General features: G+C 38.5%; 1 protein-coding gene and 1 long non-coding RNA gene across 2 annotated transcripts in view; both read right to left on the bottom strand.

The window, feature by feature from the left end:
* Nucleotides 1-7,679, bottom strand: part of LOC138052879 (homogentisate 1,2-dioxygenase-like) — a 14,072-nt gene extending 6,393 nt beyond the window's left edge. Inside the window, exons 1-9 of the mRNA XM_068899472.1 lie at nucleotides 7,622-7,679; nucleotides 7,464-7,529; nucleotides 3,079-3,167; nucleotides 2,685-2,790; nucleotides 2,407-2,463; nucleotides 1,816-1,907; nucleotides 1,428-1,462; nucleotides 925-1,004; nucleotides 705-804 (exon numbers count right to left, since the gene is read on the bottom strand). Coding sequence (XP_068755573.1) covers nucleotides 705-804; nucleotides 925-1,004; nucleotides 1,428-1,462; nucleotides 1,816-1,907; nucleotides 2,407-2,463; nucleotides 2,685-2,790; nucleotides 3,079-3,167; nucleotides 7,464-7,529; nucleotides 7,622-7,636 — 640 coding nt within the window. The 5' untranslated portion in view covers nucleotides 7,637-7,679. The remainder of the gene's footprint in view (nucleotides 1-704; nucleotides 805-924; nucleotides 1,005-1,427; nucleotides 1,463-1,815; nucleotides 1,908-2,406; nucleotides 2,464-2,684; nucleotides 2,791-3,078; nucleotides 3,168-7,463; nucleotides 7,530-7,621) is intronic.
* A 3,986-nt stretch (nucleotides 7,680-11,665) lies between these two features.
* LOC138052878 (uncharacterized) overlaps nucleotides 11,666-17,500 on the bottom strand; it is an 11,401-nt gene continuing 5,566 nt past the window's right edge. Inside the window, exons 2-3 of the long non-coding RNA XR_011133169.1 lie at nucleotides 12,953-13,021; nucleotides 11,666-11,737 (exon numbers count right to left, since the gene is read on the bottom strand). This is a non-coding gene — a long non-coding RNA (uncharacterized lncRNA). The remainder of the gene's footprint in view (nucleotides 11,738-12,952; nucleotides 13,022-17,500) is intronic.

Genomic DNA, 17,500 nt, shown 5'->3' with positions numbered 1-17,500 from the left:
TTTTGAATTCAGGAAAATGATAATACTGTAAAACCGACAACATTGTGAACGGTGTACAAGTTATAATAATTAACTTTTCTTCACTCTGTCTGGGATTAATTGACAATCATGCTCTCTGCCAATCTATCAACATGCTGAAATTTTTGCATGTACTATACAGACAGCAGTGTTTTACTGGAAATACAGTAAAGTAACCTCTCATGAAATTCACACGAAACTACATCCAGGACCAGAGTGGTGTATTTTCCTCTGGGATGATGATGGTCACTAGTGAGGATATTGATGACCTCATTTCCAGCCTTTGCATGGTTTTTTTGTGCAAACAGTCAGTGATAAACAAGAAAATGCAAACACAAAGAATAGAACTTCATATAGGAGTTCCTTGCCAGTGAAGAAGAAATGTGAAAATTGAAGAAATTCCTGTCACTGAGCTCCAAGAATTTGCAATAAAGTTTGTGGGTGGTGTCAGAAAAAAAAATGGTGAGTAAAACAGTTCTGTCTATGTAATAAAACGAAAATTACACAGTGGCTTGAAGATATGAATCTTATTTTCTTGTGGTAAAAACACTATTTTACTGACTTGATGCAATCCTGCGTAAAGCCTTGTTTTCACCAATCCAGATAAAATTCATATCTTTGAGCCACCGTGTAATATCCTCTAATTATTATATTATTTATAGTAACTTACACTGTTTGATCCATACCTATTGGTCCAAGATTTGGCAACAGAAAGTGAGCATCAAATACTTCAAGTATATAACCCCTGGATGGTTCACTAATTTCCACTGAAAATCTCATTCCTAGCTGGGAAGAAAATAACCATTTAGACACATACTGTAACAGAAATTATTAATAATCTCCCCTACAGTAGCTATCCATAGTGATGATTTCATTTAGGGAATGTTTGTAGTTTTATTGTTCTACCTGGATCACACATATTTCATTTGGCTTGACTTCCAGCTTGCCAAATTCTGTTGTGATGTTCAAAATCCCTTTTTGGGGAACTGCAACAAATAATATCAAAATGTCAACAAAAATACTTTGAAAACTACTAAATTTCTTATTTCCAGTTTACATCCAAGCTGTCAACATACATAAATACTATTAACCTTTCAATCCTGTAAGGGCCACTGAGACTTATAGATTTTACTCTGCCTAATGCCAGATGATTTTACTCGTCAATGGGGAACCCCACAGGAGTGAAAGGGTTAATAATATTATTATAGCAGTAAGTTTAATTTATACATGTATGTTAAAGTTTCTTACATTTACGTTCAGCCCTGGAATTTCCCTCAAGGGAGCTACTAGTTAATTTTGTCCTTGTTTGTTTATCACAAACATAATTATGGCAAAACGTGAGTGGATACTCCTTGCAAACATCTTGAAAAGAGAGAAAAGTCCTAGCCCCTGTATTTTACAGCACTCACCTATCAGAAAGTCACCATCAGAATTATAGATACACCTGAAAAGATATTTGTCAACAAAGCATTACAAGAAAGCTCAAGTTGCAAATTAAGATGATCTTTCATTCTAACACTGTCTTGCATTCTTTAATTTATCTCGTAAAAAATAATAGTAATAATAGTTCTAGCATTCTTTCATGAATGTTAGCCAAGTTATTCCTTCACAGAAATCTCTTTCAACTAAAGGCACTGTCTGTTTTGTTATAATAGCAGATTAATTTATTGTTTAAATATCGAAATTTTAAGACCTTAAAAAAAAAACTTTTTTAGAAACTTAAATTGTACCTGGGGTAACTTGGCTTAAATAACTAAAATTAATAATGGCATTAGAAGCATTTTGTACACCACTTACTTGTCCTTCATAGAAATGTCGCAGCCATAGATGTGAATTGCAACTCCATGCCTTGCTCGGGCATCTCCAGCACCACACAGTGTATGCAATCCCTCAAATTAATTAAATGTGCAGCACAACAAAATTATACCAATGTGATTTGAATTTTTGTCAATGTTTTGCCCGTTTAGTGGACAAAGAGGTTTTCCTGAGTAAAGACATGAGAAATTATGTTCAAAAGGAGTCCAAGCTTAAGTGCAGCCTCCCCAATAGGTTTCGATACCTTGTCCTCTACACCAATGTGAGAATGCCATCAGCATCTCTGCGACAATAATACAGGTCGGATGTGTGTCATTTTACTTTTTCCAATCTGAAGGTCATATGTTTGACTCCTTCCTTTTTCCCAAGTATACCCCTGGATATGCATGATCATAACTTATGAAGAAGTATCTTTTTCGATTCAACTATTTTTCACACAGCAAGGCTTTCAAAGAATATCAATAATTTAATTCTCAAAACATTTTATTTTAAAGAGAATAATATTATTGCAGTTGCACATTTGTAGCATTAAAAGAGAAAAAAATAGTTTACACTCTAAAATTGAACATTTACCTCTGTAAAGTCAATGTTGCTGCCTTCTGCAGGGACATCAAAAGGCTTCCACCGCATCTACAGAAAAAAACCCCTTAAACTGCCATGTACTTGCCGTGTATTGCCCAGTCTAAATGAACACACTCAACGTGAAAAGTTCTTAGACTAGTATGACTCCCTTCCCAGAACTCATTTCCCTCAAAGTTGGAGTCAAAGACTTTGCCCCTTGGGTCATTCTAATCTCTTTTAAGTTCCAAAGAAAATGCTACAGTAGCAGGGAAAGTTCATAATTAACTGACCTGGTTGGGATTAGGGTCACATTCATCCCAGTTGTGTGTCACATCTCCTTGAAATGTCTTTTCAAAAGGCTTGTGAATTACAGATGGTCTGATTCGGTATAGCCAACTGTCAAAAAAACAACAATTACAACATCAAAAGGGTGGCATTCTAAAATTACCAAACTAATTTAATTACAATATTAATCATGACTTGGTAATTTTCAATCATTTGGTAATTAACATATTATTTGGTAAATTACCAAAAATCTAATAATATTAAGCATGGGCAAAAGACCAAGGAAGCATCTTTAAGCAGTGGTAATATGTAAGCTAACCAAATAAAATTCTATAGTAACATTGCAATGAAATAAACTTTTTGGCACATAAAAAAGTTGTTAACATTACGCATTAGTACCTTCGACAATTATTTTCCCTTGGTGCTGTAAAAGCACTCCCAGATAGCTGCTCTGCATACAAGCCATAAGGACACTTCTGAGGACTGTTCTACAACGATAATAATTTTACAAAAAAGAGTTCTTTGAAACTCTTGCCCGGAAGAAGAAAAGATTGTACGGACAATTTCTAAAATTAAAGTTTGGAAAGTAAAAAGTAGACACTGTGCCACTGACCAAGGCCGGGAAATGACTAACAGAACTAAAAAAAAAATGAATTTATATATTTTGAAGTGCTGCTTGCAGACGAAAGAGAGACTGAAGTGACCCTCCCACTTATGGACTTATGGACTTCTCTCTTTTGTCTATATGACCTGCACTTCAAATAATCATTCATTTCATTGATAATATAGAGTCCTTCATGGGAACAAAAAAATATTAATGAGCCGAACAAATTGACCTTCTCCCAACCCAGCGACTTCATCGCTCAGTTGGTAGAGCATTGCACCGCACTCGCAGAGGTCATGGGTTTGAATCCCATTGGAGCAAACTGAATGTTTCAGGTGTCTATAAGAGACAATTGCTTAAATTATTTAGATAAGAGCTAGGATCACTTCTCTCTTTCGTCTAGAACAAAAAAGGGAATGAAGTCTTTGGACATAGCACATTAACAAAACTAAGGTTGACCACACCACACAAGTGCTTTTCACTTTTAAAGCAAAAACTAGTTGAAGTAAATTTGAAAAGATAATAATAATAATAATAATAATAATAATAATAATAATAATAATAATAATAATAATAATAATAATAATAATAATAATAATATGAAGATGAAGATGAAGAGAGGAGTCTTGGAGATGGCTCAGGAATGGATTCTTAAAAGAGGAGATGAAGGTTTGATTCCTGCTGCTCAGGAACAAAGCTTTATTAAGAACAAACTCAATCAAGTACAGCATAGATAAGACCTCAGAGAAGATGCCACTGAAACAGTACGACACATTGTCAGTGGATGCAAGAAGCTTGCCCAGAGAAAGTATAGGAAGCACCACAACAAGGTGGCCCTGCGGGTACACTGGGTGATGTGCAGGAAGTATGGGATAGAGTGTACTGAAAAGTGGTATGCCAATCGCAGAAAATGGAGAAGTGAGGATTACCTGGGACATGACTATCTACACAGACAAAGTGCTGAAGCATATATAATCGGCCAGATATTACTCTAGTGCATAAAGACATCATCATCATCATCATCATTTATTTGCCTTTATGTGTATAACAAACTTAAAAAAAAAGCATACAGCAGGTTGTTAGGCAAGGAGACCTCAGGAAACCACCAGGCTTATAGGAGAGGCCACCTCGAGATCACAATATTAAACAAAATAAGGGCTGCGAAGGAGTGTGGCAGGAACTAACTCAGAAACTATTTTAATAAAAACTCTAGCACTTTGTTCTTAAACATAGGAAAGCTTGACAAATTGGTAATAGAGGCAGGAAGACAGTTCCACAGAAATGGACACTTATTGACACTTATTGACATATATAGCTGTGCCAGCAGACCATAACATATATACTAAGCTGTGCCAGCAGACCAGAACATCACCAGAACATCACCAGAACTGAAGAGGAGAAGGTTGAAAAGTACCAGGAACTAGCATTTGAAATTAGGATTTATGGAGCCTCGAAAGTCACAATAATACCTATTGCGATTGGTGCTCTTGGAAGCATATCAAAAGATGCAAGGACCTGGTTTGGCAAGCTACATGCAGATGTACCTGACTTCCTTGGAAGTGTACAATTATCGGCCATTCTTGGAACTGCTAACCTGTTGCGGAAAGTGTTGTGTCTCTAAGCGACAGGGAATTGCTGCTCAAAACAAAGTAAACAGTGCCCAATAGAACACCGGACAACTGGAGAGAATCGAATAACATAATAATAAAAATACTAATAAAAATAAAAGTAATAATAATAATAATAATGATGATAATAATAATAACTTTATTATTTAGCTGTGCATGAGTGCTCTAATAATTAGGGAGATGACAAATCAACTGAAATCAAAACAAGCCAAATCAAACGTTGGATTTTGAGGAGAGGGGCAAACCGGAGTGCCCGAAGAAAAACGTTTTGGGAGCAGGCTAGAGAATCAACAAACTCAACCCACATAATTTATGGCGTTGAATCTCGGAATCGATCCCAGGCCACATTAGTGGAAGGTGAGAGCTCTCACCACTGCGCCAGCCCTGTTCCCAGGTTATCGCAGTTTGTTGAGCAACTTAAGTAGTTGCAAAGGAAAGTATACCCGAAACTTCCTACATTCCAAGAAATCAAACATTAACCCTTTGACGTCCAATCCAGCCTAAACTGGCCAGACTTTACTCTGTCTAATGCCAGACGATTTTACTCGTCAATGGGGAACCCCTGGGAGTCAATGGGTTAATATTATTATTTAACAGAACACCATCCCAACATGCCAGAGCAGGGGCTATGGAGAGGGAGGGGCTTGGTGGGCTATAGCTCCCCCACCCCCACTTGTTTTCCATGGTGTTGTTTTCTCATAAACCTCTTCCACCTCCCCTCACACTTCCGTGATCCATACCAAATCCTAGCAGCCCCACTCTCAAACGTACTCCACAGCCACTGCCGACACAAATCAGTTGCTATTGACCAGCACAGGGAAGTTGAACTAGAGGCCACCAAAACCAAATCACGTTGTGGTTGGCATGACTATTCCAGGGGTGAGGGGTAGGGGTGGGGGTAGGGGGTAGGGGTGAAGGGTATTATAGCTGAAAAAACCCAAACCTTGCAAACCTTAGGCCTAAACACTATGCTTTAGATAATGTATAGGCCTAAGGTTACAGTAGCTCTTTTGTAAAGGTTTGGGTTGTTTCAGCTATGGTACCCTTCAACCCCAACCCACCCCTCACCCCCTACCCACCACTTCCAGAATGGTCATGCCGCCTTGTGGTTGGAATGGAGCATTACCGTTATAAACGCATAATAATAGGGAGTTTAAGAAACGACAACGGCTACAACTACAATAACACCATAAAAAATCATATGATTGGTTAAAAGAGCATAAATAATCATGCTGCACATGCAGCACGGATTTCAGCAAGTGTGTTTGCGGTCCTCTGCATAACAACGACATGAAATCACCAAATTTGAGGTTTTGACGACAATGTAAGCATGCAACAGAGAATCTTTCATTCTCTGTTTTCACTCTGAAACCACTCATAACAATTTATTTTTAGGATACTTTGTCCATATTGTAGGACGTGAATTACACTGAATAATTGCAAAAAACTTATGCGCCGATCAAGTCGAAACTTCAACATCCTCCCCCTCACCCCCTGGGCCAAACCTGGGCATTTGAACTTTTGAAGATTGGATCGTTCCAATTCCCGCCCCCTCGGGCCAAAATGGTGTTCAGATGCCCTACCCTATCGTCGGATTTGTCTGTCATACCCTGCTAAAGAACAATCTTCGTCGGCTCCTGCCTTCTTTAATAAAGACCTTTTGAAGGCCTTTTTGGTAAGCTAATTGCTCACAAATGCTACATCTCTTCCTTTAATGGGGACATAGTTAATCAGTGAGTGATTAACCCATTGACTCCCAGGGGTTCCCCATTGACGACTAAAATCGTCTGGCGTTAGACAGAGTAAAATTCTAAGTCTGGCCGGTTTAGGCCGGTTTGGACGTCAAAGGGTTACACTCTTCCATCGCACCCAAACACCTGTGTTATAGCTATTAGTGACTTCGGCGCCTGAAAAAAAAATCATTTGAAACCTGACACTTCCAGTTCAGTTTTTTTGCCCGGGGGGGGGGGGGAGTTGAAGTTCGATTTGATCTCTGCATTATGACAGAGCCAAGTTATAGCGAAGATATTGTTGACGTCACGTATTGTCATTTATGTGCCAACTAGTCTCATTGGCTGTCGAAACAAAGGGTCTTTTGCTCCTGTGGTTGGCAAATTTGAATAACAAAAGCAATGTTTGTAAAATGATATCATCGCTATGTTTTGAGGTGACGTTTTCGTCGACCGTCGCCGTCGTAGATCTTAAAGTCCGTAATAACCACTCGGCCACGCTGCCATTGTTACCTTGACGAAAGATCAAATGAAACTCACAGATGACAAATCACAAAGAAAACAAATGAGCCGAAACAACAAACTCAAGACAACAGTAGATGAAAACAAAGCTTGTCACGTTCCGAATTATGTCAAGCCCGGGTGCCAAATTTACAAAAACCTCGAAACCAAAGTTGTAGCAGTCACAAAAAAAATTCACGCTAATTCAATCACCAAAAGTCCTTTTTGCAGTCAACTTCTATGACTTAACAAGTTTCTTTAATAAAATGATCGACTGAGCACGAGAATGGTGGACGTAATGACAAATTTTAAATTACTAACTTGTCCTTTTGGAAGAGCATCGGGTAAAGCTTCGGAGGTAAACTCGTTTCCAAATCCTGACAGGTACTTCAAAAATTAAAATAACTTGGTGAGATACTTCAACCACAAATGAGTTGAAAGATAAGGGAACATTTGATCAAACGTGACTTCTTACAAACCTTCAGATCGGCCATTTTGATTTCTTTGTTCTTTGATAGAATTATGGGTACAGCCACGTTTGGCATTCTTTAATTGGTGGATTGAAGTACACACCCCTAGTCACACCCTTTTCACTCATGAAAATCTGCCCAGTCTCCTTACTTGGGACTTCAACCGGGTTTCAACCCGGGAATTAGGGACTTTACGATTTACGACGCGGTCGTCAACGAGAACGCCTCGAAACAGCAATATCATTGGTTAAAAGAGAAAAAGTAATTGTGCTGCACGCGTGGCACGCATTTTAGCACAAATTCGTGCGGTTCTCTGCTTAACAACGACCTGAAATCACCAAATTTCTGGTTTTGACGATAACGCGAGCATTTAAATGTGAATCTTTCATTGTCTATTTTTACTCCCAAACCGCTCGTGCCAATTTATTTCTAGGACACTTCACCCACATTGTACGACGCGAACGAGATGACCTAACGGCGAGAAACTTACGATAGTGCAAAGTTATATTTTGAGGTGACGTTTTCATCAACGTCGCCGTCGTAGATCGTAAAGTCCCCATTAGCGATGCTTGGTGCCACGATGCGAGTTCACGGCCAGGGTCAAATGCCATTGAAGGGGCATATAATAGGGCCATTTATACGAGAGAAAATAAGCCGCGGCTAACTCTGGCCGCGGCTTACGTAAGCCGCGAACATCCCGTATAAATGGTACAAAATCTACGTTCACGGCTTTCTCAAGCCGCGGCTTATCCTGGCCGGGGAGTTTATACTCGTATAAATGGTTCCTTTCGCGGCTTACGTAAGCCGCGGCCAGAGTTAGCCGCGGCTTATTTTCTCTCGTATAAACGGCCCTAATATTTTCAGCCTTCTCTACGCAGTTGTTAAAATTGCGAGGATCATAGTTTCACTTGATTACATATCCGCAGTTCAATATGTGGTTCATTTCATATACCATTTCGTTCGTTGCTTACTGATCAGGGGAACATTTGAACTCACAAAATTAATGACCAGCTCCCATCATCAGTGGCTTCATAGCTCAGTTGGTTAGGGCGTTGTACCGGCATCACGTGGTCAAGGGTTCAAACCCCGTTGAAGTCCTGAAATTTTCAGGCTTCTCCAGCTTCACTTGATAGCATACATGGTATGCCTCTATTGTAGGGTGTAAAATGCCTTTGAGCTGTGTGGCAGGAGAATTATCTCATCAAGCAACATAAGGGAGTTAATGTAAACAATGACATTACAATCTCTGGAAGTCTACTAATGTTTAAGCAAAATCATTTCATTCCTATTGCAAAATGCCTTGTTAAAACTTCCCCCACCCATTGCAGGTGTTTCAATAGAAGCCGGTTACTGGCGGTATACCGCCGCCTGCTTTGCCTCACACCGCCAGCTAGTTTGCCTTGATTTTCACTAAAAATGCTATCATAAACTTGTCAAACTGCCGCCTTCAATGGGCTATCATGGAATTGGACGGCTATTTCAGAAGTTATTGAAACCCCTGCATTGACCCCTGGGAGTGAGACTCATCAACTGTGGGGGGGGGGGGGGGTCCTAGGGCACCTGCGTGTTGAATGGGTTAAGCATGCGATGTTTTAGAGCCACGGATAGCAACTGGAAGTTAGCTACTTTCCTTTTTGACTTGTCTTGACACTACCACATTTATACTGCGAAGTATCTTTTCACTATACAGTAAACACCTGCATAAAAGAACCTAGAATTTTAAGAACCAGTTAGGCTAGAAATCTCTTTATAGACCCCCCCCCCCTTACACAAGAAACAGGTTAGCCTAAAAAATTAAACAGGTTCTTACTTTAGATTTAATGACCTTCAAATTTCAGGCGACTGGAACAAATTGCACTTTAAACTGCACAGATCTTGTTCAAAACGTATTTTGTCAGTTATGAAATATATTATAAGGTATTAGCATCCTCATCAGTGGAAGTCAGTTGTACCATATCAGAGAGTACATATCTTTTGTGGAAATAACCAATAATTTAAGAATGTAGATAACCTAAAACTACTGTAAATACCATAATTTTTTAAGAACCTATTTAGCTTAACTTGGAAAAATCTCGGTTCTTATATGTGGGTGTTTACTGTATTAGAATGGACTAGTTTAAAAATCTGGGAGACCACTGTCCTGGTGTGCGAAACGTTCACTTCCAGTGTCTATCCGCAGCTTAAAAACATTACGTGCTTAAGCTCCCCTTTAAAAAAAAAAAAAACATTTGCTTTCAACATCACTCCACCCCTCCCATGAATTTTTGTGGTGAAAGTATTTTTACAATTTGCCATCAACATTTCTTGATGGAATTTCCCTTTTATAAAATTAGACAACCATAACTGGTTTGTTGGTATTAATTTAGGAAATCAGAACCTCCTGAAGTTGAGCATCCTTAAGTGCCCCTAACATCAAAATATTAATATTACTCTCCCACTGTGGTAAATCTCTTCATCTCTTCACAAACTGCTTAAGTGATGATCCGTGTAAGGTGAATAGCAATTTCCTTTGTTATGCGGCAACAGGGCTTTCCCCACATAGGAATGTTATCATTTTTACACAGAGAATGCATAAACCTACAGGAAGGCAGTTAACGCAATAAAATTCATTTACAGCCCACTTTGAAAGATTGTTTTTTTGTGTTAAAAGATTTTGACCAATCACAAGAGTTGAAAACAAAAACCAAGAAATGTTTACAATTTTACATGTTCCCCACATAAGATTTCTGTGGAATTCATTTAAACTGAGACCAGATGAAAGATGGAAGATGGTTGGAAAGTAAGGATGAATATAATACTGCTTTATGAAGTTTTGTTAACCGTTTGCTGTTTAAGCCAATCAGAAGTAAGTACAGACAATAGAGAAGTTATCACCTTTTTGCATACCAATTGAATTCCAACATGTTCGTTGCCGTTGATGCTATCGTTCTTATCTGGACCGTTTCTTAATTGCAATAAAAATCTTTTCAAAACCATAATCCACAGCAGTTTGTAATGCCATCTCAGAGATTAGGGAGCTTAAGCAAGGATGACGACAACAGCTACGAGAATGTTATCTAAAATCATCATTCCCTGTTATAGGTAACAATTTCGTGATTCTTCCACATTGTTTGGCATGAAAGTGTGTATCAACTTTATAGAAAAACAATTGGTATGAGCAGTGTGGATGCTTGGGAGAAAAAATTGAATATTCATTGTCAGATGCTCTCGTTCTCCACATAACCTCAAATTCGATCATTTCCTTGTCAGGACAAGAATGGCAAAGAAATGTATCAAAATGTGAACGTCCAGAGCTATTGGTTTTGATAATTAACCTTATTGTTTTGTGGCGTTCTCGTAGTTGTCCTTGTTCTTGCTTAAGCTCACTATTGACCCATGTCTCTCAAAGCAGGACAAAGGAATACTATTTTTTTCCAACTTTAGACAACTTTTGGGCCTGCTAAAAGCCAAATAATAATAATAATTTGGCTTCTCATAGGCCCGCTTCAAAATTATTATTATTTGGCTTCTAACAGGCCTACAAGTTGACAGCCTAAAGTTGACAAAATTAGTATTCCTTTCTCCTAACATGAGAGACATGGGTCAATCTCTGAGATGACATCATCAATAAAAAATTAATAAATTATTATTATATTTTGTGGTGCTGAAATTTGATTTCTACAAAATATTGGAGCTAGGGGCACTTGAAAGAGAATGTAGTTAATAGGATAGCCAATCAGAATCATTTTAACACTGGAATTTGTGATACAATGCAAGAAGGTGTAAACTAGTGAAGTGTATAAATTCCATTTTCATTGTCACCATTGAAGTAGGGCTGATTTCTTCTTCTCTCATAACATACTGGTATCATTACATCCTGAGAGTTTTTTCATGGATGCTTTGTGTAAGAAGTGCAAGAAATGACATAAAAGCAAACCGGAGTCAAAGGCCATTGATAACAATAATAATGTTCAGAAAAAGTGATGTGATGTGAATGCTATTCCTTGACATCACTGACGCTTGTTTCCTTATTACAAACTAAAAGCTTCCTCCTTGACCGTGTTCTCTCTGTAACCTGGACTGATAAGTCTTCGATACAGTGTTCCATGCATCCATGTATCTATCCATACACATAGATATACATTTCTACCAAACAAAAAATGTCAGTTAGAAGAAATGAGCAGGTACTGTACTGGGAATTCCCTAGTTTTTTTGCTGCACAATATGTTGAATAATTTTGCTTTCTTTTCATTTTTTTAATTCTGAAATTTGTAAGAAGTACAAATGTATGTGAGCACAACCACACCATGACTTTATTACTCCAGTGATGTCCCACAGCCATCAGTTAACAAGAATGGCGACTGAGCTTCTGTTCTTAGATTGAAATACTGTAAAAGCAGCCATATACCCAAGTAATGCTTTGTATACTTAAGTTTTGAAATAACACACATTCTCATTGGTTAAAACAGTGTACTTTACGAGAGTACAGATGCATAGCTGACACCACTTATAGGATTTGAAAAATAAAATTTTCTGTAAATTTTAGTGCAATACATGATGAAATTTAAAAAATCTTTATTATAAGACAAACTAAAAAGCCTCGCATGTGATCAGTGTTCTGGGGATCTTCTTCCCATAAATTTGACTGTGGTTCATTCACACAACATAATGCAGGAGCAGTTCCCTAAAATTTAATACCAGCCACACTCATTAAGCAGCTTGTTTTCCAATTGTCACGTCAATGACATTCAGGTTTTCCCGAGCCAAAATTCAGCCAGATTTTGCTGAATAGTTTGCTCATAAATCTCGATTTTAGACCAAAAAACTGCTTGCACTTGTCTGTTAGCTTGATAAAATTTGAACCGCTTTCAGTTTCTGAACTTTGATGGTTTGACATTTTGCCAGCTTTGGTTGTGTTTAACCAATAAAATGTCTTGAACCATTCCATTAACAAGGATTGTGATTGGTCTGTTTTAGCATTACAAGAGTATAGATGCACAGCTGATGCCACTTGTAGGATTTGGAAAATAAATTTCCCCAAAAGTGTTAGCCAGAAGCATGGGGAAATTAATTATTATAAAAAAAATAATATAGAAGCTTCACTTGTGGTCTGTTCTGCTGTAAAAGCACATAGGAGGCAGATAGACCATTCAAGAAGTAGGGAAAATACTTAACTACCACTCGTGATTCCCCAGCAGTTCTTAGTGTTCTCTATTCACTTCCTGCATGCTTTACAACAGAATAGATCACAGGCAAGGCTTCTTATTTGTTAAATGTTGGAGCAAATAACAGAATTAATATTATTTCTTAAAATTAAAGATACATGTACCAATATGTTGTTTGTGTTTAAACTAATCTCACCTGTTCAGAATTGTCCAGCTGTGACCCTGGTTTATAAATGCACTTCTTAAAGCATTTTTCTGACATTTTCTACATTAAAAACATAAAAAAAAAATTGCAAAAAGACCGAGTTCTGAAACCACATCTTAGACTGCTAGCTAGTCAGTTGAGTCACCTGCTTTAGTCACGCAAGCAAGCCAAAGAGCCTAGGGGAGAATGGGGAGAGCGGGAAATGCATAAATAAGGTTCGACCTCTTCCAATTCTCCCCTCAGCTCACTTGTGTGACTAAAGCGGGCAACTCAACTGACTTAAGGTGCTGTTACACTGTGAAATGATTCGTGCAACTTGTCTCGCAATGTTTTGGGACATCGTAGCACAAAACATTTCACAGTGTAACAGCGCCTCTAAAAGGGACTGCTAGGATTCTACCACATAAATAAATCTAAGAATTTTGGCCACCCCCTTTCCCACCAGTATTAATATTAGTTTGGCTTATTTGATTGGGAATTAACATGGCCTCATTAAAACTCGATGTGCAGCTCTCAAAATCAGAAGATTTAACCCATTCACCCCTAAACCAACCTTAAAACCGACCATACTTAGTATTTTTTCTCTGTCTGATGCCAGACGAGTTTACTCGTCAATGGGGAAGCCCCAGGAGTCAATGGGTTAATCATAATAGTTATTAGACAATATTATTTAGTGTGTGTAATATGTATTTATTACTAGTAGTATTCACAGAGGAAGGGTTAAGGTCATATAAATAAAAAAGAAGATCCAGGAGAGAAGATTGTCATGGTATAATTTGCCAATTTGCCATGAAGAAGGACACATGCTATGAGAAGGAAATGGAAAATGAAGGAATATGAGGTACAGGAAGATCAAAACAGAAACTGACAGACAACATCAGGAGAGATCTCAGTGATAAACGTCTTGAGGGCAACAAATGGAACTCAAGCAAAAGGAGGTGACTGACATGAAATGCCGACCCCACATAAAAGTATGGGAAGGTATATGTGAAAGAAGGAGATAAAGAACTAAGTAGGATTCACAGACATCCCAAGTACAAGGGAATGATAGACAACAATAATAAGATCTCAGTGGCCAGCATACATATTCTTTTGTAACATTTCATGGGTATACTTAAATCTCTCCTTCAAGTGCTATTAGATATGGCCTATAGACCGTATTTATAAATGGCAGTCAAGAAATTATTCTTTTGCCTTTGTGCTAATCATCCTAACTAGCCTCACTTTGGAACAAAACTTCTCTTAAATTTTGCTTGTGTTTACGAGGCTAGTTAGGATGATTAGCATAAAGACAAAGAATAATTACTTAGCCGCCATTTATGAATACGGTCTATGGTTTATCGTCCTTATCCAAGAGGACTGGAAAGTCTAAATAATCCAAAATGTCATTGCAAAAGCAGAACTTTCTTCTGAAGACCCTGAGTGACCAGCTTCCAGTAGTGGGAGTTGCAATGAAACTGCTCCAGAGAACCTTTTCTTAACTTTGCAGCAGCTCTTTATCTCAGCCTGCTAATCACATACACGTGCAGTTAGGACACAGGTTTTCATGATAAGTTTAACCATTTTGAGCTTCCTTAAAGACACAATGTAAGGCATTTTCAGATGGCTCTTCTGTTGTCATGGTAACCTATTAAATCACTTAAATGAGTGCATCATTTTTGGTGTTTCATATGATACATGTACGATCACATTGTGGTTATGTGAAACACTTATTGTATGTTCAACCCTAGTACAACCGTCATTTTGAAAGCTGCAAGACAACCGGACGCTAAGCAGGAGTGCAGGGTATGAGAAAATAGAGAAGCAGTGGACGATAATTCCAACCATCTTTAATTATCAAGGCAAAATCGTGAATCAGGTTTTAAGATCAGACAGTGTCACTCACAATAGATTTATAAGAAGGTCCTATCGTGAGGACGCGCGATGTATGGTTTGCGAACAAGACCATCACATACTTGTGCGAACAATAGCCTCCATGTTGGTTTTCAAATTGTCATGCAAATTAGCCATGTGTTATGCTGGGGGCAAACATTGGAATAAAGGCAAATTTCGGAAAATCAGCTCGTCGAAATATTGAATTAACATTACTAAAATTAAATTTTAGAATTTAGAATTAAGTACCTTCTATAATAATTTTATATCCTTTGATTGCCTCCGACATTTTGACTTTCTACTTCGTTATCTGCTCATTTTGAAATAAAAAATCATCGAAGTAACTTGTGTAAGCATTCTATTTTACTACTTAGATGATAAACATTCAATGAACGTGAGAAAAATCATCTGTGTGGCTAAGATGTTCGTTATAATCTCTCGAACTTGTGTTGCATTGTTTGCCCCCTCAGAAGTGTGTAGCTAATTTGCATGATAAAGGCAAATCCAACATGGCGGCTATCGTGAATAAGGTCTATTAGTAGAGCAATTTTACTCAGGAACACAAGCTTGAGACTAATGAACCTGAAAGAACTGAACCCTACACTGCTACAGACAAGAGGCACAATCAAGCATCGTACAACATGAAGTAAGCCCACGTGTGAAATCGATCGTATCTTACCGATAGTAATTCCTGAAGAGATGCAACTAATAGTTGACTTTTAACTTGTTCCATTAACTCAGCTCTTTGAGTGCCATTCATTGCACTCGAGGAATTCGAAGCAGACGATGAAGAAAAGCCAAAATCCGACATTTTATTCGAGAATGTCCACATACACCAATACGTTCTATTGTCCACATACACCACGTGCGTATCCGCTATGGGGGATGCCCGCAGACAGCGCACCAAATTACGCGGGCGTACATGTACACGTAGACACAAAAATGGCTGCCATTTTAGTAGTCTTTTGTTTCCATGCAAATTTGCCCTTATGGCCTCGTTCAAGGTTAAATATTGTGGTATCCACACTCGAGGAGGATACTTTGGATGAAATCTAAATCCGGACTTTTGAGATTCATCACTTCAGCGTTTTTTTAGGAAAGGATTTGAAAAAAGTATTTTTGACAAGCGGTTTCCCATGCAAAAATGGTACACAGCAGCAACTTTACCACCCTGCGAGCAGAGCCTCCATTTGTCTTTTTCTTTACTGAGAAGGAGAAAAGTAGGCTCTGCCCGAATCGCGTCAACTCTTTGAAGCCGCCGCAGCCCGAACTTCTGGGCTAGTCAATCTTGTTTTCTCTCATCAAACCGGTTTTTCCAGTGCGAGCGTCCGTTTAGTGACAAAACCGATGGTTATAATTGAGCCCGCTGTACCATAAAAAAACCAAGATGGCGCCGAGATCTGGCATATTAGGCTTGGGTTCGAGACTGTATCCTGGCAACATGCAGCGCATATTTATTAAAGATCTCAATCGATTCATGCAGAGCCTTTCTCGAGAACGCCAAATCGAGCAAGCAAAAGAAAGGCTCTGCTAGCAGGGTGCAACTTTACGTGACAGTTCAGCCCAAATGTTTTTACCGTACGATCGAAGACATGAATAAGTCGAAAATAATTAGGTTTCCTGCAAATTTCACACCAGAAATTACACTAAAAGTTTCTTGACAGCAATTATATTGTTAGCACCTCTCCTACAGCGAAAAAATCCTGTTTTTCGTCATTTCTTTTTATCTATCGCCAAGGTATTTCTTTACTGATGGCATTTTCATTTGAACTTCTCCAAAACAAACTTAACCGCTATTTTTTTCTTGCTTTTAAAATTTGCACGCAACTCTGGGTTTGTTTGTTTGCGTTGTCATGGAAAATAATTTCGGATTTTGCGTTTTTCGACGCTGAAGAATCCATTGATCCGAGATCAGAAACCCGTTTTTGGTTTTCCCAAAAAAACACACCCTTAGATACGCTCGGACATCACACCGAGCGCTCATTGAAATGTTCTGAATAGCTCGGGCTACTAGAGTGCAGTTGGTTTTAGTTTCCCAGTGAATACATTATTACTGCTTTTTCCATTCTTTGATTTTTTTTAAATATCACTGTTAAGTTTTAAACTTCAGTATAACCGACTGCGTGCGTTAACTTGGATATTGAGTATCAAAATGCGGACCTTTGGCGGCAGGTTAGTTTTGCAGGTTGCAGGTTGCAGGTTGCAGGTTGAAATTTACTGTGACTGTTACATGAATAGCTAACCTTAGGCTAATTAGGCCTAAAAACGTTCTTTAGGCCTCCTTAGGCCTAAAAAAACGTTCTTTAGGCCTAATTAGCCCTAAGGTTAGCTATTCATGTAACAGTCACAGTAAATTTCAACCTGCAACCTGCAACCTGCAACCTGCAAAACTAACCTGCCGGACCTTTGGGGCCTGTGGGGGGGATGCATACATACCAACTCTCCAGGATTATCCGGGAGTCTCCCGGATACGGAACGAATCTCCCGGTCTCCCGTACGGGTCATTAAATCTCCCGGATAAAAACGACTCTGAACCTTTCATAGACGTTTCTCCATTCTAGACTCAAATAGCATCCCCAAGTTTAAAAAAGATCGATTTTTTCAAAGTTGTTTCATTGTTTCTTAATGCATTTCTTCATCTCTGAGTTTCAAACACACGTTAATAGA

Source organism: Montipora capricornis, chromosome 6 (genome assembly GCF_036669925.1).
Source record: "Montipora capricornis isolate CH-2021 chromosome 6, ASM3666992v2, whole genome shotgun sequence".
NCBI classification, from domain to species: Eukaryota; Metazoa; Cnidaria; class Anthozoa; order Scleractinia; family Acroporidae; genus Montipora; species Montipora capricornis.
The sequence above is the reverse complement of the archived record's forward strand: the minus strand, read 5'-3'. Positions and strand labels throughout refer to the sequence as shown.